Raw genomic sequence first — 24,243 nt, 5'->3', positions numbered from 1 at the left:
CGTAATTGTTAAACTTTTAATAAATATCATTTAAAAAAAAAAAAGGAAGGAGGAGGTTTCTCTCCGCTGATACATCACTTGGTTTCTGTGCCAGGTTTGGAAGATGGGCAGAATGCCGCATCCACAGCACTGGGTTTATGCATAACCTAAGGGAACTGTGGTTCAGGGGCTCAGATTATGTGGGGCCCTCTAAACACAAAAACTATTACTAAATTTAAAGTTTTGCGTAATTGGTTAAAAAATAATAATAAAGGAACCGGGAGAAACAGACGCTAATAGAGACATTATTATTCTGCTATGACAAAAATATACTTAATGGCCATACAATTACTTGTCACATTGTGCTTATGAAGCTGCAGAAATAATGATATCAAAATTTTATTAGCTGATCTTGGTTGCTGTACATTCAAATTGTTCATGCAGGCTAAGTGAGAAATCATAAGGTACTTTCATTTAAAGGTATTTTGTATGCAAATAAGATTATTGCAAGATTTATGCTTTAGGTAGCTTTGAGTTCCATCCTAGCCTTGGTACTGATATATATGCAGATATAAAACTTTATTATTTCTATTTCCATTGTGTTACAATAAAACATTATTCTGCTCATGCTATGCAGCCTCTTAAACCTGATGTCACTTAAGGCTTCCATATGTCATGATCCCGCTCTGCTCTTTCACCAGCTCATTCACTTACCTGCCTGCCCTTCCTTGTCACCTATGACTACCAGGTAGGTGCTTAAATCAGGGAAGAGGAACTTGCAGCCCTCAGGTTGTTGTTGAACTCCAACTCCCATCAGCCCAAGCCAGCATGGTCAATGGTCAGGGGTGATGGGAGTTTTAGTTCAGTAACATCAGGAGGACCAAATCTTCCCCACCCTGGTTTCCATAACACTCCTGTGACTGTGTATCATAGGGAAAGATCTATAGTGGTGAGAAAGTGCTTTCTCAGGAAAGTTTATCTGTTATATGCTTTTCGAGGCTGCCCTGATAAGCTTCTGAGCCACACTGCTGGCTGATGCTGAATTCAATACAAGTCAGGTAATTGGGTCCAGACTTCAGAGATGGAGACTGGGGATAACATTTTCAGACTGAAGGTGTTCCGTTTCCCAATTCTCAATTCACAAATATCCTGAGGTTAGTTAGAAATGGTGCAGACTAGATCTCTTACACTTTGCCATGTCCCGCATGACCTGAATGGACACTCCAGAATACAGCAAACACCCCGACAGATCTTGGCATGGCAAGGGAAAATCAACAGTTATGTCCAAACTTCTTTTTAAGGAAGTGGCTCGCTATAATTCACTTTCCCAGGAGGTACTCAGAAGTACCCTGAGACACAGCTTGAAAAGTACTGGTAATAACCTACGTACCTCTTTCCCAAGGGGGTAGATTTTCTTCGGCAAAATATAACAGCCGGTGCATATTTCCCAATATAATCCACACTCTTCTGGACGTCCCAGGTGTATGGATTGCTGGCTCTTATGCTGAAAACATTCACGCCTTTCTTCACCTTTGCCCTGGGAGAAACAAGAAGCTGTGTTAACAAGCAGACAGGGACTGCGAGGTCTAGCTGCTCTCACCAGTCTTCACTGCATTACCACTCACTACTGGTCTTTCAAAGAGGTGATGATTTAAGAAAGCTATCCTTCGGCATTCAGACAGGTAGAGTTTATTTAGCTGTGTGGTGTGTGCACACAGCACTAAAAAGGGCATCAAACTATCATGCCAAGGTAATACAACATGTTTGCTGCACCACCTAGTTTAATGACCCCAGACTCTAGCTGTGACCAAGATACTGAGGTCCAATCTGTGCTATTCATTTAAAGCAGTATCATACCACTTTAAACAGTTAAGGCTCGTTTGTTTTAACTCGCTTGTGGAGACTTTCAGAGGTTATAAAGAAAGGGAAAAAATACGATAACAACAAGAAGATTGAAAGATGATTTGTAAAGGAAAACAACAAAGAGATATATGGACAGAACTGTGAACATCAAAGCAGCAGAAATAAGAGATGATTGGATCCCTTTCTGAGCTCGAAGCATGGGTACCCCCAACAAAAATTAAAAATTCGGTTTTGTAATTTGGAACTAATGTGATTTGATTGGTTTGTTAATAAAAATTATTTTAAAATAAATAAATAAACAGTTAAGGCTCTCCCCCCTCAAAATTCTGGGAAGTGTAGTTTGTTAAGAGTGCAGAGAACTACACTTTCCAGAATTCTCTGCAATGGATCAATTGTTAAACTGCTCTGGGAACTGTAGCTCTGTAAAGGAAATAGGGGTCTTCTTACACTGCTCAGTACCCTTAAACTACACTTCCCATGATTCTTTGGGGAAAACCTCAGCTGCTTTGAAGTGGTATGATGATGCTTTAAATGCTTTTAATGCAGGTGGGGCCTGAGGCAGAGGCTTCAGAGTCCCCAATTAAGGAGCTAGAACAGGTTCATGACTCAAACTTAAGCTGGTGATCAGGGACAAGTGAACCTGAGGCTCTTAGGAGCTCCCAAAACCATATCCAAACCTGTGCACTTTTGGTGTCAATAAATGTTCTACTGGAACAAAGAAAGAACTGGCTGGAAATCAGGATCCCAGAGAGATGAAGCATGAAGCTGGGAATCAGGATCCCAGGATCCCATTCTGCTGGATGTCTCTCCGTGTGGATGCCAGTTCTTTATGTACTCCAACGGTGATATTAAGGCTTCAACATGGAACACAGGAAGATTGGTCCAATGTGACTTATCAATGACAATGTAGCTGGTCCATAGCAAGCTGTCTTCCACCAAGTCAATTCATCTACTGCAATACTGTCTGCACCATGGGTTGTCAACCTGGTCCCTACCACCCACTAGTGGGCATTTCAGGATTCTAGGTGGGCGGTAGGGGGTTCTACGGCAGAAGCTGAATCTTCCTTCCATCGAGCACAAGCTGAATCCTCCTTCCTTACTGGTGGGCAGTAAGGAAATTTTACCATCAATAAAGATGAAGAAGAGAAGAGAAGAGTTTGGATTTGACATCCCTCTTTATCACTACCCTAAGGAGTCTCAAAGCGGCTAACAATTTCCTTTCCCTTCCTCCCCCACAACAAACACTCTGTGAGGTGAGTGGGGCCGAGAGACTTCAAAGAAGTGTGACTGGCCCAAGGTCACCTAGCAGCTGCATGTGGAGGAGCGGGGAAGTGAACTCGGTTCACCAGATTACAAGTCTAGGTATGAAAAGGTTGACTACTCATGGTCTACACCAGGGGTCTGCAACCCACGGCTCCGGAGCCGCATGTGGCTCTTTTACACCTTTGCCACGGCTCCGGGGTGGATACTAGCGAGGGGAGGAGGCGCATTGTGCGCCCCAACACTCCCCACTGTGGCGGGCGCTGTACTGGCTGTGATGCCGCATGGGGGCGGTGCGTGCGTTAGTCACGCACCGTCCCGACATCACCTTCCCGCCCGCCCGCGCGCTACATTGTAAGGGGCATGTACGCTGGTCACTGCATTGAAAGGGGGCATGTACGCTGGTCACTGTTTTGAAGATGAGTGAAGAACACACACACACAAAAAAAGGTAACTTGTTAATTTAACGTTTCTATGAGGAGGAGTAATTCTGAGGGGTCAAACAAAGAATAAAAAAAAGGGACAAAAAAGTTATTTTTATCATGACGAGTTTTGCGGCTCCCAGTTTTTTTTTCTTCAGAAACGGGTCCAAGTGGCTCTTTTTGTCTTAAAGGTTGCAGACCCCTGGTCTACACTGATTAGCCACTGCTAATCTCTCCAGGGTTTCAGCTATACCTGGAGATGCTGCAGCTTCTGCATGCAAAGTAGACACTCAACCACTAAGCTCCATCCCTTCCCAGCAACTGGGAAGGGCAGTGGGTTGTAGTTTTTAGATCAGGCATCAGAAACATGTAGCCTCCAAGATGCAGATCAACTTCCACCAGCCCCAGTCAGCCGGGCAGATGGCTATGGATGGTGGTAACCCAACACCACCCAGAGCACCACAATCTCCCCAGGCGGCTTGGCCTGGATCCTGACCCTGTGACTAGTAGCAGCAGAATAAATTGCACAAAGGAAAGGATAATGCATGCAAAGCAAGAGGAATTGTGTGCATTTGCCCAATTTGTGCAGGTTGCAGAATCCAACTTTCCTTGATTTTAGAATCTGGATTGCTGTGACATGTGATTCTGATATTTTCTTTGAAAAGCAGGATACACACAACCTTGAATATGCATGAGGGGCTTTGCAAGTGTCAAATGAAGAAGAGATGTCATTATTACAAGGGAAGGCACATTTGGCAGCCTCTCCCGAGACGGCTTCTGACTTAAACAGTGGGAAGAGTGCCAAAGCAGTGTAACAAACAACACGGGATTCCTTTCCCAATCCATTTGGATTACAAGACTGGCATATATTGGGTTCATCTGCCTAGCTGGCCTTCAGATTCTACCCTTTGGCTGTTTTCACAATTTGTCTTGAACAATTATTCTATGTAGGAGGACAGACACTTTGCCACTGGATCTCTTGGAGTTTGTCAAGCAGCTCCATGGTTTTCGACACAATTATCCTATCATAGAATCATAGAATGGTAGAGGTGGAAGAGATCCAAGGGTCATCTAGTCCAACCCCCTACAATACAAGAATCTCAGCTAAACATTCATGACAGGTGGCCACCCAACATCTGTTTAAAAACCTCCAAGGAAGGAGAGTTCAACACCTTCCAAGGCAGTCGGTTCCACTATTGAACAGCTCTTACTGTCCGAAAGTTCTTTCTGATGCTTAGTAAGAACCTCCTGTTCCACTTTTTTTTTAAAACAAATATTCCAGCTTTCCTAAACCTCAAAGCAAACTTTAAAACCAGAGTAGAAGCCAGATCTCTAAATAAGCCCATCTCTATATACACCTGACATCTGAAGGCAGACCAAATAAAGGTCCATCCATAACATTCAAAACAATTCACACCATTGCCCCAAGGCCAGTACAAAAGGATGAAATCATAGTCCCTGAGGAAGGTCATTCTGAAGTCTTGGGGTCAACCCTGAACAGGTCCAGGATCCTTGCTTCATAAGATTTCTCCATCCAAACTATGGGACTACAGAGCAAGACCCTTGATGGTGATCTCATCAAGCAGGCAGATTACCGTATTTTTCGCCCTATAGGATGCATCGTCCCATAAGGCGCACCTAGTTTTTTGGGGGGGAAATAAAGGGAAAAAATTATATTTCCCCCCCAGGCATGGGGCTGGGGCAGGGGAAGCCCGAACTTCCCCCGACCCCAGCCCACAGAACAGGCAACTCTCCGCAAGCCGTGGGAGCTCAGCGCCGGGCTCCCGTGCCTTGCGGAGAGCTGCGCAAAGCCTGGAGAGCGAGAGGGGTTGGTGCGCACCGACCCCTCTCACTCTCCAGGCTTCAGCGAAAGCCTGCATTCGCCCCATAGGACGCACACACATTTCCCCTTCATTTTTGGAGGGGGAAAAGTGCATCCTATAGGGCGAAAAATATGGTACATATTGACATTCCGATTTTGTGCTGTTCTTATCCCTGTTTTTCCTTATTGTGAACTGCTCTGGGAACCAATTGTATACAAAGGATGGTATACAAATGCATGAAATCTGGGGGGGGGGGGGTGCTCTCCCCAGAGACACCTGCCTTGCACCAACTTAGTCATCATTTTGATTCCCACCCCCCTGGGCACTTGGGCACCACTAACAATTTGAGTCTCACTTCTTCCAATGTTCTGGAAAGTGCAAATTAATCAAGTGCAGCTTTGCAGGTGAACCAAATCATATTCATCCCCCATCCCTACCTAGAAGAGAACAATCTTAATCTTGCATGTGCCTTTGAAATGAAGATCAGCAAAGGATCAGGCTACAACTAGTGGAGCTACATCTCATGGCAACTAAAAAAAAAGGGCCTTGCCAGAGTGGCCCCCACATTGTAGAATGACCTCCCTTTAGAGATACAATGGGCATCTATGGGGCAGGCCTTCTGCCAGATGTTAAAAACCATTTCCATGGGCATTCCCAGAACCGGATCCTTAGTACCCCTTTTACTGAACTGGTTGACATGTTATTGCTACTTGAGCGTACTGGTTTTATTTAGTACACCACCTTGTCATTTCCCTCCCCACAATGAAAAGCAGCCTATAAATAATTTTAAATAAATAAAATAAGAATGGTGGGCTGTGTGTGGTGGGGTGATCAGAAGTATCCCAAGAGTCTGCAGCAAGAGATTCCTGTCAGGTACAGATTTTCAGGTCTACCTAGTTTACATTTCCCCTAGAGCTTTTCTGCACAATCTCACAAGTCTCTTCGTAAACTAGAGAGTGGAGGAATTTGCTATGGGTGTTCAGGGCAAACCAGATAACCTTGCACATATGTCAGGAAGAGAAGCACCTGCATGCTCCAGCAGTAAATCAGACTTGCAAATGCTTAAATAAAAGGAGCCTGCTAGTTTTGTGCTCTGCTGGGGAAGGCGGAGAGGAGAGGAAGGCAGGATGAAGGGCTATGAGACAAAGATTACCCCCAATCTCTATTTCTACTTCTGGATTGTTGTTTAGTCATTTAGTCGTGTCCGACTCTTTGTGACCCCATGGACCAGAGCACACCAGGCACTCCTGTATTCCACTGCCCCCAGCAGTTTGGTCAAACTCATGCTGGTAGCTTCGAGAACACTGTCCAACCATCTCGTCCTCTGTCATCCCCTTCTCCTTGCGCCCTCAATCTCTCCCAACATCAGGGTCTTTTCCAGGGAGTCTTCTCTTCTCATGAGGTGGCCAAAGTATTGGAGCCTCAACCTCAGGATCTGTCCTTCCAGTGAGCACTCAGGGCTGATTTCTTTCAAAATGGATATGTTTGATCTTCTTGCAGTCCATGGGACTCTCAAGAGTCTCCTCCAGCACCAAAATTCAAAAGGATCAATTATTCGGCGATCAGCCTTCTTTATGGTCCAGCTCTCACTCCCATACATCACTACTGGGAAAACTATAGCTTTAACTATACGGACCTTTGTTGGCAAGGTGATGTCTCTGCTTTTTAAGATGCTGTTTAGGTTTGTCATTGCTTTTCTCCCAAGAAGCAATTTCGTGACTGCTGTCACCATCTGCAGTGATCATGGAGCCCAAGAAAGTAAAATCTCTCACTGCCTCCATTTCTTCCCCTTCTATTTGCCAGGAGGTGATGGGACCAGTGGCCATGGTAACCCCTAATTCTATGCCCATTTCCCTCAGGCTCACTCATCATAGACCCATAACGAGGAACCTGTGGTCCTCTACTAATAAGCTGGAACGTGTGCAGAGGCCAGCGACCAAGATGATAAAGGGTCTTGAAATAAAGCTTTCTTTACTATCTTATTTCTTCCATAAAAATTGTACACCGCTTGATTAAAACAAAAACAAAAACCTCAAACCAGTTAGCAACAACAAAAAGCGAAAAAACATTTGAGGGTGTTGGGTATGTTGAGCCTGGAGAAGAGAAGATTGAGAGATGATAGACCTCTTTTTGAATATCTGAAGGACTGTGAACATGGCAAATGGAGCAAGCTTACTTCTGCTGCTCCAGAGGATAGGACTGATTGTTAAAACACTTTGGGATTTATAGCTCTGAGGGCAGGGCAGGGATTGGTGTCTCCTAAAAACTCTCAGCATCCTTAACAAACCACAGCCCTCAAAAGCCTTTGGAGGAAGCCATGACTGTTTAAAGTGGTATCACAGTGCTTTAAACTAATGATGTGAATGCTACTGGCTCTCATTTGCCACTGGTTCTTGTCTGCCGTGCACTCTGCTCATTTTTCCAGCATCGGTTTCCAAAGCCAGGCTATGTTAATAGACTGATCATAACCAAAAACAAAAAAAACCAAACAATTTTTTTAAAAAAAAAATCATTGAAGCCTATTTAATAAACTCTACAATTGCAGCCTGTTCTTTTTGCATCATTCCTCAGAACGAAAACATTCATAGCTCTGCAGCCTTTGGTAAGTCAGGAGGTCCTGTCTCCTCGCTTCCCTTCATCCTCATTTCAGAGAGTGCAGTCTTACTTGGGAGTAAGCCGCAGTGAGATAGCTGCTCCTCTAATGGAGGGAAAGAAACAAAACATGGGCAGTGTTATATTACAGACTTGTAGCAGAAAATAAGCACAATCTCTGGTGAATAGAGACAGTTGGAGCAGATGGAGTGAGCCAATGACGGAAGCCACCAGGAATCAATACCTTTGCATTTCCCAAAGACAGTAATTTCCCAACACACTCTTCTTGACCCGCTAAACACCATGTTTACTCGGGTGATAAGGAGAGGCTTCAAATCATGCAATTAAAATGCAGGTGCCGTTCCGTTTTCATTTACTTGTGCGTGCCTCTTTTAACGTCTCCCAGCCTTGTTTCTTCTTCCTCTTCACTTCTTTGTAGTTTACAACCAGTTAGCACTTTAGCTCCCAGCCCCTGTCATTACTGCAGGCTGGTAACGGCCGTGAAATTGTTACTTAAGTGTTGTATAAAGTGGAACAGCTGGCTGGCAAAGACATAACTGTGTTGCAACGCCGCACAGCGCCAAGGGCCACAGTGCAGTGTCAACGGAGCCGTCGTGTCTGGTTCTAACCACCAAAGAGATGAATTTTGGGGTAGTATTTTTATAAAAGCTCCACAGGAGGCACAGGAAGAAGATCAAAGCAGAGTTTGAACAGAAAGTTGATAAGTTTTTTTTCTTCCTTTCTGTGTGCAAAGGTTTGGGAACATATAATTGCATTTGTTTGTATTTGTCCCGTCCCACTCCTCTCTCTACAGGCAAACAGCCTGGCTTGGTGTGATGGCCTGGGATTCGGACTCGGATGCTGAACCTGAGGGATCCCAGCCTGCACAGGATTCCCCGCCTCCAGAACCAGCTGAGCCGAGGCTGGGGCATGAGCCTGAAGGGTCGTCATCTGTGCTGGATCATCGGGTGCAGGCATCAGCTGAGTCTGCTCTGGCTCCTGAGGTGATGGCGGACCCATTGCCTGCAGGTGCTCCACTCTCAGCTGAGATTGCCTCTGGGTCCAGCCTCTCCTGAGCTGCAGAGGCTCAGGGCAGAGAGGTAGAGGGAACTAAGTTCCTGTAGGAGGAGTGCTCGCCTCCAGGCCAGGAGAGGCGAGTCACCAGAGGATCGGGGCCGTCCTATGCCTCAGGGCAGATAAAAGCCAGCCAGCCCCAGTTCCAAGTTGCAGGAGCAATATTGTTGGTTGCTAGTTCCTGCCTGAACCCTGTCCTGCTTTCCTGCCTGAGCTCCTGACCCGCCCCAGCTCCCTGTTTGCAAGCTGGTTCCTGACTTCACCTGGCTCCCTGCCCTGCACCCAGCTTCAGCTACTACGGACTGCCTCCACATGAACCTTTGACCACGGACCGGACTTGGACCTCACCTCTCGGGTAACCCACAGGAGCAGCACACTTGGCATCAGCACCCAGTATGATTGGGCACATGTCTGGGCCCATCTGCATGTACAATATACTGCTGGTGGGCTGACGCTGGAATTGTGGCTGTCTGCTGTTGGAGAAAGGATACTGAGCCAGGTGGAGCTTGCTGTGATCCTGCAAGGCAATGCTGGTGCTATAATATGCATCAGGATGTCAGTATTCTCAGCACGCAGTCAGAGGTAACTGGCCTCACTCCAGGCAATCGGCTGAGATACTTGTTGACCTTCCCGTCTGCGTCTCCCGGCAGGATACAGGCAAGGCCATAAACCTGCGATTCTCCTCAAACGTGAGAAGAACACACCCTCCACCTTCTCCCTCCCTGCATTCCCCCAGGGAGGGGAAAAGAGACAGACAGGAGGCTATTTACATGTCTTTATTCCTGTCATTTCAGCAGTACAGAGAATTGTGTCTGCACTCTCCAGACTCCGGCAGTAGAGGGAGACATACAGTGGCCAGAGACCACTCACTGCCATCATCCCCTCCCCAGATTCGAGTTACTATCAAAAGCACATAAAGAAGTTGGCAAAGATCTGTAAAAGACACCTCAACTGGGACGCAACAGAACCAAGTCTCTGCAACCCCACTTGGGGAAGGGGTCACATGCAAAAGGTCTCAGGGTTCAATCCCTGGCCTCTCCAGTTTAAAGTAGCAGGCAATACATGGTGTGAAATACCCACCTCTGACTCATCTTTATGGAGGATAAAGCTATCAATGTTAACTAGTCATGATAATTATGTTTCTCCCACCACTGAGAGAGGCAGTAGACTGCTGACTAACAGTAGCTGGGAACCTCAAGTAGAGAGAATGATCTTGTGCTCCGGTCTTGCTTGTATGCATTCCAGAGGCATCTGGGTGGCCTTTGTGGGAAAAGGGGGGGTCCAATTAGATGGGCCTTTCACCAGATCCAGTGGGGCTCTTATGTGAGTCCAGATAGCCACTGCCAGTTAGATGAACAAATTGTCTGTTCTGGAAAGAGAACTGTGCTCTGTGTCCAGTTCTGTGTGCCACATTTTAAGAAGGATATTGACAAGCTGGAACATGTGCAGAAGAGGGAGGCCAAGATGACCCATGGTGTGGAAACCAAAACTTATGAGGAACAGTTGAGGAAGTTGGGTGTGTTCAGCCCGGATAAGAGAAGACTAAGAGGTGATAGCTGTCTTCAAATATCTGAGGGGCTGACACATGGAAGATAAGTTTGTTCTCTGCTGCTCTGGAGGGTAGGACCTGAACCAATGGATTCAAATTACAAGAAAGGAGATTCCAACTAAACACTAGGAATAACGTTCTGATGGGAAGAGCTGCTCAACAGTGGAATGGCCTGATGGGTTCTCCTCTGTTGAATGTTTTTAAGCAGAGATTGAATGGCCAACTGTCAGGGATTCTTTAGCTGTAATTCCTGGGTTCCATTCCAACCCTACATTTCTATAATTCTATAAAATAGTCTAACCTGGTATAAGACAGCTTCCAGTGCCTGCCCCCCACCCAACCCCCTGGAGATCAGAAGACCTTCTGCAATGGACTCAGCTACAGTGCAGAAGGATGCCACCATGGGAGCTGGGGGCAGAAATGCTTTCCTTGTGTACATGGGCACTTCGTATAGACATTAGATGACTTTGGATCCTCTGACACTCCAAGTTTTTCTGGGTTACACTTTCTTGATGGAAAAGCGTAAATAGAAAAAAAAAACAGTTTAAAGTCTCCAACTTCCTTGTGGACTTGGCATAATTTACGGGGAGCGATGTAGCAAAACGTAAGTCATTTAAAGCTGAATAATATACCCACAAATTCTTATTAAGGTCTGCGCTTTCTCCAGCCCTGCGAGACAGAAACCAGTTATCATTATGCATCACCATGAAAGCAGATTAAAATTAAATCAATCTGTTTATCTATGGGTTTGCAAGACAGCTTTCACTCCCCAAACCTAACATGTTCTCCTTCTAATTAACATTTCAGGAGGAAATGAGGAATGCTCACACACATACATACACAATCACCCAGACATTGAAGCATCCTCACTCAGAGATGGGTTTTTTAAAAGAAGAAGAAGAAGAAAGAAAGAAGTCCCATAAGGCTTTCTAATTAAATTTAATTAGTGAAAGGGCACAAGCCCAATGCAAACTTCAGAAGATGAACTTCGCACGCCTGAGTTAAATAAAGCAGATTTCTTGGAGATGTTTGGTCTGTGAACTGGGTAGACATTATTGTGCGTGTTTCTGCAGCAAGGCATCAGGGGCTCAGACAAGGAGCCTCGTGCCCCCATAATGTTACCAGCCTTCTCCCTTTCACTTGGAGAGTGGGGATTTGGGGTTCATTTGTTCTCTGAGCCCTGGAGCAGCAAGACAAGTCACAAGGCCATTACCCGGCTGGCAGCTTCTGGTGTGCTAGACTAGCTGACGCATGGCTGTCTGTGACAACTGTTTCATGTGCAATAACAACAGCTATATAAAGAAGCGACACTCAGAGAAGCAGGGAGAGCACTCACCATCCTGTTGCTGTTTTGCTGGATGGAGAAAAACATAGAGGTAAGGAAAGAGCTTTAATGCTGACGTACACACTAAGGTTCTCACTGTCCGCCACAGTCATAGAACCATAGAATTGTAGAGTTGGAAGGGACCACAAGCGTCATCTGGTCCAATCCCCTGCAGGAATCTTTTGCCCAACATGAGGCTTCAACCCATGACCCTGAGATTAAGATTCACATGCTCTTGCAACCAAGCTATAGTTTCTTTAGAAAGTATCTTACTCATCTACTGGGCATTTTGGAATGCTATTTGTTTGGACACCTCTTAAGATATTGCAACCAAATTTTGCATGGCAGCTCCTTCGAGATCAATGAGCAGCTTTTCACCTATGTTTGGTTACAGTTGGGTGCTACTTTGAATCAAGATGGCAGCCTGTAGCTTTCAAAACTGCACTAACTTTGACCATTGATTTCAAAGCTATACAGTGGTACCTTGGTTTATGAACTTAATCCGTTCCGGAAGTCCGTTCTTAAACCAAAGCATTCTTAAACCAAGGCGTGCTTTCCCATAGCAACAGAGGACTCAATTTACAAATGGAACACGCTCAACAGGAAGCAGAACATGTTCTGCTTCCAAGGCAAAGTTTACAAACCAAAACGTCTACTTCCGAGTTTGCAGCGTTCTTCATCCAAGTTGTTCATAAACAAAGCTGTTCTTAAACCAAGGTACCACTGTACATTGTTGGTGTGTTAGAATTCCTGAGCATGAGGCTGCTAGTTATTCCTATAAGAGGTTCTCAATTTTCTTAACAACAGCAAAAGAGGAGGATGGCCACTGGCGTTCCTTCCAACTCTACAATTATTTGATTCTATGTGTACTGGGCCCAGAAAATTTGTTAGACAGCTCAAAGCTCAGGATAAGTCCTTACAACAAGAGTCAAGTTTTGGTTCTCCCTCCAAATAATAATAATCATTAAAATGCTGGCCTGAATTTGCTTTAAATAAATAAATAAATAAATAAATTACCATATGCAAAGTTATCCAAACATGTCATGAACCTGCACCCCAAACCTTTCATGTAACATCCTTGAGTTCCAAGCCTGCTTGCTTGCTTTATTTATTTATTTATTTACTTTAAATACTTAGACATTAATTCCCAGGGCGAGGCATAGTGGATAATTTATTTCTATATTGTAACTGGATCATTGGTCCGCTGTGTGTGTGTGTGTGTGTTTAATGCCTATATTGTTCCGAAACTCGGTTTGCTCTAGTTCTGCTAGCAAATGATTTCCAATAAGGATTTATCCCCTCTTCCAAATCACCCTACATGTGTAGATAGCATGAAATGCTCAGTTGTGCTCGGCTTCCCAACCATGCTGGCTTTCAGCAAATAAACATACCCTCAGTCCCAGCAGGATGCAGTTCCAGCTCCAGGCATCCCCAATCACTCGATCTAATCACTGAGGCAGAAGGGAGCACAATTAATATAATAATGAGTGAGGCTAAAATTATTCTCTGTCCAGCTCTCTCTCCCCCCCCCCCTCTGAAATCTAGGATGGGAGGGGGAAGAGGGAATACATTGGTGCGCACACACAACACACACTCCCAAATGTCCCCATTTATCAGAGGCAGTCTCTGTTTTCCAATACCTCCTATACTGGGAGAACATTGTGTTTTGCTAGACATCTCATTCTTCAAGGTTCAACTTGCTCTCCCTGGAAGTAAAACCCCAGAGGGAATGGCTGTCCCTCAGGCACATGCAGGGCCAAGCAACCTTTTGTCTGACCAGGTCAAAAATTAATGTTGCTGTCAGTTTCTGCCCCCAATCAGTTTCTCTGTGGGAGGGAGGTTGTCTCATGAGCAGATGGGAAAAGAGCAGGAAATAAGGCTTTCAGGGGTCACAAACCCTGATGGCTGTGCACTGCTTCCACTGTGGGAGGGACCCACAGTATTAAGCCTGGAGAAAAAATAAGGGGACCCCTGACCATTAGGTCCAGTTGCGGACGACTCTGGGGTTGCGGCGCTCATCTCGCTTTACTGGCCGAGGGAGCCAGCATGCACCTTCCGGGTCATGTGGCCAGCATGACTAAGCCGCTTCTGGCGAACCAGAGCAGCACACGGAAACGCCGTTTACCTTCCCACCTGAGCGGTACCTATTTATCTACTTGCACTTTGATGTCCTTTCGAACTGCTAGGTTGGCAGGAGCAGGGACCGAGCAACGGGAGCTCACCCCGTCGTGGGGATTTGAACCACCGACCTTCTGATCAGCAAGCCCTAGGCTCTGTGGTTTAACCCACAGCGCCACCCGCGTCCCAGGCCCTGTTTAGGGAAGCTTTTGATGTTTGACAGACTATTGTATTTTAATAATTTGTTGAAAGCCGCCCAGAGTGGCTGGGGAAACCCAGCCAAATGGGCGGGGTATAAATAAATTATTATTATTATTATTATTATTATTATTATTATTATTATTATACCATGAGAACAGGAAGCTGGACTAGATGAGCCACTGGTATAATTGGCTAGCTATAACAGAGAGTGCAGGAGGCTGTTTTGGTCAACAGAAGTTAGGGAGTGTTGATCTTGAATATGGTGGGTGTCAGGAAGTCCTTTATCTGTGAACAGCTGCCCCTTGTGGTGAGCTGTAGAACTATAGGAACTGGCTTCTCAGTGAAGTACCTTCAGCCCCTTGACTGACTGCCCACTCAGAATGGTCAGCGAATGGTCCTGGATAGGTCCTATTTCAGTTGAGCCTTGCTTGGGCATCTAAGTCTTCCTGAGCTCTGGAGTGTCCCTACATTCTTGCTTGTCCTTTGGTCCTGGATTTCTGGCTGGCTCCTGTCTCGTGGTTCCTCCTTTGGTTCTGATTTGCCCTTCAGTCCCGGCTACTAGCTTGCCCCAGGATGCTCAGTTTCCAGCTTCTAGATCACCTTAGCCTACAGCTCCTGGTCGAGCCCCAAACAGCAACGAGGACCAATGCAAACTCTGCCCCATGCAAGGTCTTAGGCATATCCTAACACTCCAGTGACCTGCACTCCCTAGCATGGTTGGTGAGTTCTGCATACACAACACTAGACCCACAATCCTATACATACTTGAGGGAGCATTCATTTATGCACTCATCAGGACAGTTAACATGCACCAGACCAGGTGGCCAGAGAAAAGAGGTTTCATATCAAAGACGCTAGTGGAGACTGCTCTAGTGCACTCCTCCCCAAGGGGAGCCAGCAATTTCAAAATTACACAAAATCTTTGTGGTTGAACCATCCTGAGTTAAAGCCATTTTGCGAGCATGGATGTAGGTCAGCAGGTAATTCTCTCCTGATAGAGCTTCCCACAGCACAGTTGATTTAACAGCAGCAGCATCTCTCTGCACCTCATCTTCTCAAAATTCCAGGGAGCATGCCTCAGTCTGCTTGCACATTGGAGTCATTGAAAGGGAAATTGCCCTGGATGTTGTATGGCTCTCATCCCAGCAGGCGATAGTCAAATACAAGCAACGGCACAGCCAGAACCTGCTAGCAAGCACAGCGCAGAGCGTTGTCTAAGCCAGGGCTCAGACCCAAAATCTATGTCTGCTTTTCAATGCCATGCTAATTAAGGATATTCCTGGGAATTCACACGCAGAGAAACACACACCATACAGTTGTAGGCATGGCAGGAAGCCTTATCAACTATAAAAACTCACACATTTGATGAGGCCTTACCTGATTTTGGATTTGGGTGCAGGAAGGTCCTGACATAGGGCCCCCAGAACCTTGGAGATAGCAGTGGGAAATATGTTTATCTGGGGGTGGTGGAAGAGGAATTAGTTTGGTCCATTTTTCACAGCAGGACAACCCGATCACTTCTGAACTTGCTTGCAGATCAGAAAATAAGAGTGTCGAGTCAAACTGTGCACAATTCTGCAGTGCAGGTTCAGTGTGCAAAAAGATTGCACCAAAAGATATATTTTGCATGAAGGCTGCATACAAAGCACATAGAATCTTAGAATCATAGAATTGTAGAGTTGTAAGAGATCCTAAGAGTCATCTAGTCCATCCCCTCCAATGTAGGAAACTCAACTAAAGCATCAATGACAGATGGTCATCCAACCTCTGCTTAAAAACTTGCAGTGAAGGAGAGTCCACAACCTTCTTAGGCAGTCCGTTCCACTGTCGAAAAAGCTCTTGCTGTGAAAACGTTATTCCTGGTGTTTAGTCAGAATCTCTTGAAACTTGAAGCCATTGGCTAAGTCTCCTTAGCAGGAGAAAACAAGTTTGTTCCATCTTCCATGTGACAGCCTTTTAGATATTTAAAGATGGCTATCATATCTCATCTCAGTCTCCTCTTTTCCAGGCTAAACATACCCAACTCTGTCAACCATTCCTCATGAGGCTTGGTTTCCAGACCCTTTATTTTACCTGTTCTCAAATCCCTTTGACTTCCAAAACATTTGGAAACCAAAGGATGGCTTCTGATTGGCTGCAGGAAGCTCCTGCAGCCGATCGGAAGCCACGGAAGCCCCATTGGACATTTGGCTTCCAAAAGAATGTTTGAAAACCAGAACAGTCACTTCCTGGTTTTGATCGTTCAGGAACCAAAACATTCAAGGTACGACTGTAGAGACTTGTATAGTGGCATTGGGATGTCAGCATTCCAGCCAGCCAAAAGCACTCAAGGGGGTGCAAAGTAGGTTCAGTAGTGCGGTGTGGCTGGAAAGGGGTTGTGGTCTGGAAGGAATCCAGAAGGCCAGGGGTTTCCCATTCCTGCAATAGCTGCTGAAAAGGCCTTGAAAGTCCAAATCAGAGATGCGAAGTCAGAAACCAAAACTGGCAAAGCAGAAGGGAAGTCCCCTTTGGGTAAACATAGACAAAACCACCAGGATGGTTTGCACTGCAGCCTAACCAGGAGCCAGCATTGGACTCTTCTTTCTTAGCTTAGAAAAAATTGTGAGCCTCACTTCCAGGATTCCCCATGCTCCTATTAGATGGTAAGGATTTTTACAGCGTAGCATAACTCCACGGCTTGACATGGGAAATCCATATGTTTGTAGTAGGGAGGAAATTAATAGCTCACCTAGGGATTAAACAATTGCTGAGGTGCAATAGATACTGAGCTCTGGCTCTATGGGCACAGTTTGCAGTATATCTACTCATCAATCAATTAACCCTGAGCGACTGATGAAAGAAGGACGGTGAGCAGATGGGAAGAGGACTGGAGATGGGGCCCCTTTTAGTTCCTAATTAGAACAGCTTCACAGCCTGATAGGCTCCCCAATGGTTCCTCTACACTCCATAGCGCATAAACCCAAAGTTAGAATAGGCCAACTGACTATCAGACTTGTTCTCTACACACACACACACACACACACACACACAGAGAGAGAGAGAGAGAGAGAGAGAGAGAGAGAGAGAGCTGGGCAAAGAAAAATAGCACAATTGTCTTGCTCACAGGCCTAGTGTGTGGGCTGGGATTGTGCATAGGCATACAAAGAGGACCAGCCACTTTTCCTCATCGACACATAGCAGACTGGACATGAGGTTCAGAAGGCAAGGGGCTGTGTTGAGATCAGAGATGGGGAGTCTGTGACCCTCCAGGTGTTGGACTGAGACTCCCCCACCACCACCACTGGTCACACTGGTTGGGGCTGATGGGAGTGGGAGACTGGGACCCTCTGAAGCAGGGGTCAGCAAACTTCTTTAGGAGGGGGCAAGTTCACCACTCCTCAGACCACGTGCGTGCGGCGGAGGGGGGCTTCTCTCTCCCCCCTCTCCCCCAGTCCCTCCCCTGCCCCTGTTTTCCTACCTCCTCTGCTGCTCTGCCTGCAGTTAGGAGCCGGCGGCAGTGGCGGTGCCTCTCTTTTCTGGTCCAGCTTTCCCGGGTGCCAGGCACGGGGCCAGCAAGTGCTCCAAGCTCCAGCTGAAGCTCCGCAATGCGCCCATCACAATGCCCACAGTGTGGCCATGGACGGAGAGGCCAGCGGGCGGGTGGAGAGTCTGGGCCGTGGCACAGTGCGTGGGTGGCGATGTTTCAGTTGGCTGGCACCAATTAAAGCCCAGCTCCCTTCCTCTGCAGGGCGGGGAGAAGCCAGGAGGATGGAGGGAGGAGGGGCCACTGCAGTGTTTTTTGGGGGGGGAATTGCCTGAAAAAAATTGCAAAAAGAATATGGTGCAGCCCAAACGATCATGCCAATCCAAGCAGCAATTCCAGGACTGCCCGCGGGCCAGATCCAGAGGGCAATTGGGCCTGATCCAGCCCGCGGACCTTAGTTTGCCGACGCATGCTCTGAAGGGCCACAGGTTCCCAATCACCGTCTGAAGATGTCACTGTGAGGCACTGAGCTGCTCTCAACATTGACAACACAGTAGAGGCAACACTGGCCCAGATGTGCCCCAGATGTTGTTGCATTCCAGCTCCCATCGGCTTCAGTCGACATGGCAAGTGCTCATAGATGATGGAAGTTAAGAGCCCACCAGTATTTGGAGGGCACCACTTAGCTACCCCTAGTTTTGCAGATACTGCTGACTTTGGGAGTCCGCCTGTACTGGACTATAGAAGGGTGCCAACCTGTTAGCACACCCATCTCTCTTTTCCCATCCATCCCTTGCGATGTTTTCCACTTCCATTTTCCTCTCTCACCACTGGTGATTCCTGGTATTCAGAGGTAAGGTTCTTCTGACAGTGGAGGTATAGCAGGGGTAGGCAACCTAAAGCCCGGGGGCCAGATCTGGCCCATTCACCTTCTAAATCCAGCCCGTGGACGGTCCGGGAATCAGCATGTTTTTACATGCGTAGAATGTGTGCTTTTATTTAAAATGTATCTCTGGGTTATTTGTGGGGCATAGGAATCCATTCATTTCCCCCCAAAAAATATAGTCCACCCCACCACAAGGTCTGAGGGACGGTGGACCAGCCCACAGCTGAAAAAAGTTGCTGAGCCCTGAGCTGGAGTATGGCCATTGTGCCAAATAGCCACTGATAGCCTTAACCCACATGAATCTCTTTTAGTTCCATCCAAGTTAGTGGTCATCAACATCAGCATCATATTATTACAGTGGTGCCCCGCAAGACGAATGCCTCGCAAGACGGAAAACCCGCTAGACGAAAGGGCTTTCTGTTTTGGAGGTGCTTCGCAAAACGAATCTCCTATGGGCTTGCTTCGCAAGACGACAATGTCTTGCGAGTTCCTGCGTTTTTTTTTCTCCTTCCCTCCCCCTTTTTCCCAAGCCGCTAAGCCGCTTATCAGCTGATCCTAAGCCGCTAAGCCACTTGACAGCTGATCTGCTAAGCCGCTTATCAGCTGATCCGCTAAGCCGCTTAACAGCTGATCCGCTAAGCCGCTTATCAGATGATCCGCTAAGCCGCTTATCAGCTGATCCGCTAAGCCCGCTAAGCCGCTAATAGCGCTAATCCGCTAAGCCGCTAATGGGCTTGCTTTGCAAGACGAAAAAACCACAAGACGAAGAGACTCGCGGAACGGATTCTTTTTGTCTTGCGAGGCACCACTGTATTATTATTATTATTATTATTATTATTATTATTATTATTATTAACTATAGCTAAATATAAATTTACAGCCATGTATAGCTCGTTCATTTCGTGGCTAGACTATTTAATTTTTTGTGGGCAGAAAACATCAACCTGTTTGGGCCACTAATCTATCACTTTGCTTCAGCACAGCAGTTCCCTGCCTCCCTTGATGTGTGCACCGCATTCCAAACATATTGCTATTTAAAAGCTAGTCAGAACACTACTACTACTGCAAGTGATGTCTGTATTACCAAGAAGGAAGCAGATTTCTATTCTTTGTCTCAGCTTCTATTGGGGATTAACCACCTTGGAAACAGGTTTTTATTTTTATTCAAACTGACTTTCCTATTGTACAGAACATGAGTTGCTGATAAGAGAGTTTGATGGACCAGGGTGTGAGTGGCGGGGGGTGGGGAAATCATGATGTTTTGGAGAAATCGATTTCCCTTTTTCTCCTCAAACAAAGCAACCTTTTAAAAAATATAGATGCCAGGAGGTAAATATCGTAGAAGTCACTGTCGAGTGATCACTCAGAGTTTTAGAATTCTCCAATTCGCCTAATAGAAGTTTTTTAAGTGCATGGTTAGAAAAGTATACTTCAGCGCTGTGGACTCAGATGGCACTGTGGTCTAAACCACTGAGCCTCTTGGGCTTGCTGATCGTAAGGCCGGCGGTGCGAATCCCTGTGGTGGGGGTGAGCTCCCGTTGATCTGTCCCAGCTCCTGCAAATCTAGCTGTTTGAAAGCACACCAGTGCAAGTAGATAAATAGGTACAGTTGCGGTGGGAAGCTAAAGTGTGTTGCCGTGCACTGCTCTGGTTTCCATCACAGTGTTCCGTTGCACCAGAAGTGGTTTAGTCATGCTGGCCACATGGCCCAGAAAGCTGTCTGTGGACAAACGCTGGCTCCCTCAGCCTGAAAAGCGAGATGAGCACTGCAACCCCATAGTCGCCTTTCACTGGACTTAACTATCCAGGAGTTCTTTGTTGTTGCTGTTTAATCGTTTAGTCGTGTCTGAAGTTTGAAGGCCATAATCCATTTCAGGAACAGGTGTGATCTCTCCATCCTCCATCCGGGCAAGAAAGAGAGATTATCACGGGTCAAAGACACATTCCATCCAGGTAACATCCCTAGAAGGAGGTGCAAAGCCAAGCCAATGAGGGGTGTGGCTTGGAATGAATCCTGAGGGCTGGATAGAAATGTTTCAAGGACCACATTTGGTCCTCCGGCCTGATACTCCCTACCTCTGACATACAATTTCATCCTGCTATTCAAATCTATACTCTGTTGGAGACCTTCTGGAAACCAGAATGGTGAGATATATGCATGGCTATTTGCGCATGCATGCGCGCACACACACACACACACACACACACACACAGTAGCATTTTCTTCCCCAGGCCACTGTGAAGGTTAATTTGAAGAACCTTTCCTTGAGGAGGCTCACTCTTTCTGACAGGCCAAGGCATATACATATTCATGCGTCCTCGGAAAAGCCAAGGAGCTTGTTAAAACTTCTGCCTGCACCTGGCTCCAAAGAAGTAAAAGCTGGAGGCAAGAATGTTCCGGAAATGGCCATATCAGGGAACGCCAAGTTCAAAGACAACTCCCGGAGCACTGTAGCAGGTGTGGAATTACTCGGGTTATGTAAAGAAGAAGAAAGTTTATAATGATCTAGCGCCAAATGCTTGTCAAGCCCGTCCTTGAAGATTTGCTGAGCAGAGTACTTATGTCCATTTCCATATGTCCAAAGGTGGGGAAATACTTTGAGAAGAGAGGAAGGAAGGAGGTGGTGTGCTGTAGTTGGGGGCAAGGGCAAGCAGGTTTCAGGCGGACTAGAAAGGAAGGCCAAAGGTCAATGTGATCTGGGATCCTTTACTCACAGTGGCCAGTCAGATGCTTCCAAGAACCCAAAAGGAGGGTGTTAAGTTGTGGGTGAACATATCAGACGACACAGCGATTCTTCAAACAGCTCTTGTTTATTCAGAGGCCCAGAACAGAACTGAGTTTAAGGGCTCAGTCAGCCTGCTTATATAGAGCTCTCAGCAGATGCCCTGACATCACTTGACATCAATCATGTGCCAAGCTTGCTGGAGAACAAGTGAGGGGTACCTTAGGCCCAGGGTCCAGATGTGGCCCTCCAGGCCTGTCTATCTGGACCTCAGGACTCTTCCCCAAGCCTTTGAGCTACACTCCACACCCATCCTGCTTCACAACCCTTCCCTTGAGTGTTTTTGCCTGGCTGGAATGTGTCCTTGGGCTCTGAGAATGCCTTTTGCTTTTCTGGATGGAGGAAATGTGTGTTAGTGTGTGTAGAAACTAGTTTACTGCATAAAGTTAATCTCTGCATTTGTTTAATAATAATAATATCATCCCACCCATCTGGCTGGGTTTCACCCACATGTGCTTCAGGCCACAGCCACTGTTGGCATGCCACCCCCAAAAGGTAAAGCAGCCCCCAGTTTGGAAAAATATCTCACCCTCCTGCAGTAGAGTAAGGGTTCAGAAACGGGGGTAAGTTTCAGTACCAGAACAGAGCAAATCTGGTCTCACACCTCTTAGTCCCTCCCAACCACATTTCCAAAGCACGGGAGAAGACATTAGAAGCTGTTTTCCCTCCCCATTCTGTAAGAATCTGGCTGAGAGTCAAAAAGGTGGGGGCTGGGGAGTTTTCCTCAGTTATGAACAAGAGAAGGATTTAAAAACAAATGCTACGTATGTGCTGGTGCAGAACGACATGTAGTTATCTAGCTTTTAAAACACACACACACATACACACTCCAGACAATTACAGGAAGCAGACAGCGCCAATAAATGCAGTAATCCGCAGACTTCTTTTCATATCGAAACAAAAAAATGTTATAAATGGGTCCCAGTTTAGACTGCTGTTTTTGACATGAGGGATGAAGAAGAGAGAGTGGATCTCTTTTCGAAGTTGCTCAGGCGATGGATTGCAATGGTTGTCAAGCCTTTATTTACACCAGCAGGATTCAATCCACTGGCTGATTCTCACACCCATTCCTGATGAAAGGCTGAATTGGTCGCCATTTGAGTTGTCTAAAGTGCAAAGCGTATCACATTCACCATAGAGACATAGAGCTAGAGAGGCCAACCTTGTGTCCTCTAGATGTTTGGGACTACAACTTCCATCATCCCTGGTATTATTAAAATTGTTTTTAGATTTATATTATATCCCACCTTTTCCCCAGACAGAAACTCAAGGTGGTATGTCCAGGTGGGGCTAAGAAAAATCATTTTCTGAAACCCTGGAAAGCATTGACCATCAGAGTAGAAAGCCAACATGGCAGCTTCCAGCTGTTGTTGGACTACAACCTCCATCAGTCCCAGATGGTGTGGCCAATAGCTTCTTCCTCCTTAGCTTCAGTGTTACCCTAATCTTCCTGCCTGCTGTGTTTGATGACAAAACTAGAACTAGTCAGCTCTACCTGCCATTGACTCTGGCGCCACCTACTGTTGGCCTCCTTGCCTTTTGCCTTGCCAGCCCTGTCAGGCACCAGCCATCATAGACTACGCTGATTGTGCAAAGCTCTTCACACACCTTGACTTTAAAGATCTAATCCTACATGTGTAAGGCTGTGATGCAGAACGCTATGCACATTTATCTATAGGTAAGTGCCACTGAACTCACTGTGTCTTACTTTTGAGTAGACATGTTCTTACATAGTAGATTGTGTAGATTGAGTAGATTGTGCTTACATAGTTGCAATCGTAGAGTGTTTCCTGTTTGTGTGATGTCTTCCATCCCATCCCTGTCTCTCTCAGTGTTAACGTTCAGGAGGAACTTAAAAAGGATAATCCTACTTACCTAGAAATTTGAGGGCTGAAAGAGACTGTATCTGGCACCCATAAAGTTATTAGCTGTGAGGATATGTTATTGTTTTTTAAAATATTTTTTAAAATAATATGTGTCCTTATTTTATTTTAAATTATATTGTTTTAACATTTTGATGTTTGCTCCCCTGCGCTCCTTTGTGAGGTAGGGTGGGATAGAGGTTTAATAAAGTGGCGATGGTTCAACTACGGCATTCAAAGTCCTGCTAGACTTGAGCTGAGGGGATCTTGTCCCTTTCAAAGCATCTCTCATCCATGGCTTATTCTATCTCTCTTCTCCACCTTTGTTTTACGTGGATAACTTCCTGAAATTTCCAATAGAATCTGATGGACTTTAGATATCCCCACCTTCCATCTCACTTTTTCTCAATTACTTTGTCTGCTTGAACTTTTTTTTAAAAAAACAGCCATTGCTCCAAGATTTATTTCCCAATGTAATGTCTCTCTTTCTTTTTTAAGTCTAATAATGCTAATCTGTTGCTCCCATTCCCTTATCTAATGGCAACTCTTCATAGCTGATAAATGGTTCGTTTTAAAAGGAACCTTGCTATCTATTGACCTTATCCACTTAGTAAAATCTCCCATAGAATTGTCGGAATTAAAATCTGTGGAGAAGATCACAGCTGCAAATAGTGACATGAACAGCCTTATTAGTGTTTGGAATCTGGCTGAGGTTTTCAATCTGCCCCATAAACTATTAGCATATCAGTCTGCTCTAGAGACCAGAAAGCATACTTGGGGGGAATTTCTTAGTACATTTTGCCGCCACCCCCGTCCCTCAACTTGTTTCCACTGAAATTCTCCTTTGCAAGCCTCTTCATCCTCACGATCAGCATAATCACTGAGCGTAACATTATTATTATTATTATTATTATTATTATTATTATTATTATTATTATTATTTATACCCCGCCCTCCCCAGCCAAGGCCGGGCTCAGGGCAGCTAACAAGCAATAATAAAAACAAGTTGAATGAATACAACTTAAAAACAAGATTAAAATACAA

The 24,243-nt window shown here is 45.8% G+C and overlaps 1 protein-coding gene and 1 long non-coding RNA gene across 3 annotated transcripts in view; both read right to left on the bottom strand.

The window, feature by feature from the left end:
* The window catches only part of LOC310693984, a 507,188-nt gene that overhangs the window by 306,886 nt on the left and 176,059 nt on the right, over window positions 1-24,243 (bottom strand). The window lies entirely within an intron of this gene.
* The window catches only part of LOC310693923 (transmembrane protein 132D-like), a 449,340-nt gene that overhangs the window by 280,613 nt on the left and 144,484 nt on the right, over window positions 1-24,243 (bottom strand). Inside the window, exon 3 of one of the 2 annotated variants that reach the window (XM_083476416.1) lies at window positions 1,370-1,516. The exons of the other annotated variant lie outside the window; for it this stretch is intronic. Coding sequence (XP_083332542.1) covers window positions 1,370-1,516 — 147 coding nt within the window. The remainder of the gene's footprint in view (window positions 1-1,369; window positions 1,517-24,243) is intronic. 2 annotated transcript variants of the gene reach the window in all.

This window comes from Podarcis liolepis (genome assembly GCF_965112155.1).
Source record: "Podarcis liolepis genome assembly, chromosome: 15".
Lineage (NCBI taxonomy): Eukaryota > Metazoa > Chordata > Lepidosauria > Squamata > Lacertidae > Podarcis > Podarcis liolepis.
This window is presented reverse-complemented; position numbering and strand designations above follow the sequence as displayed.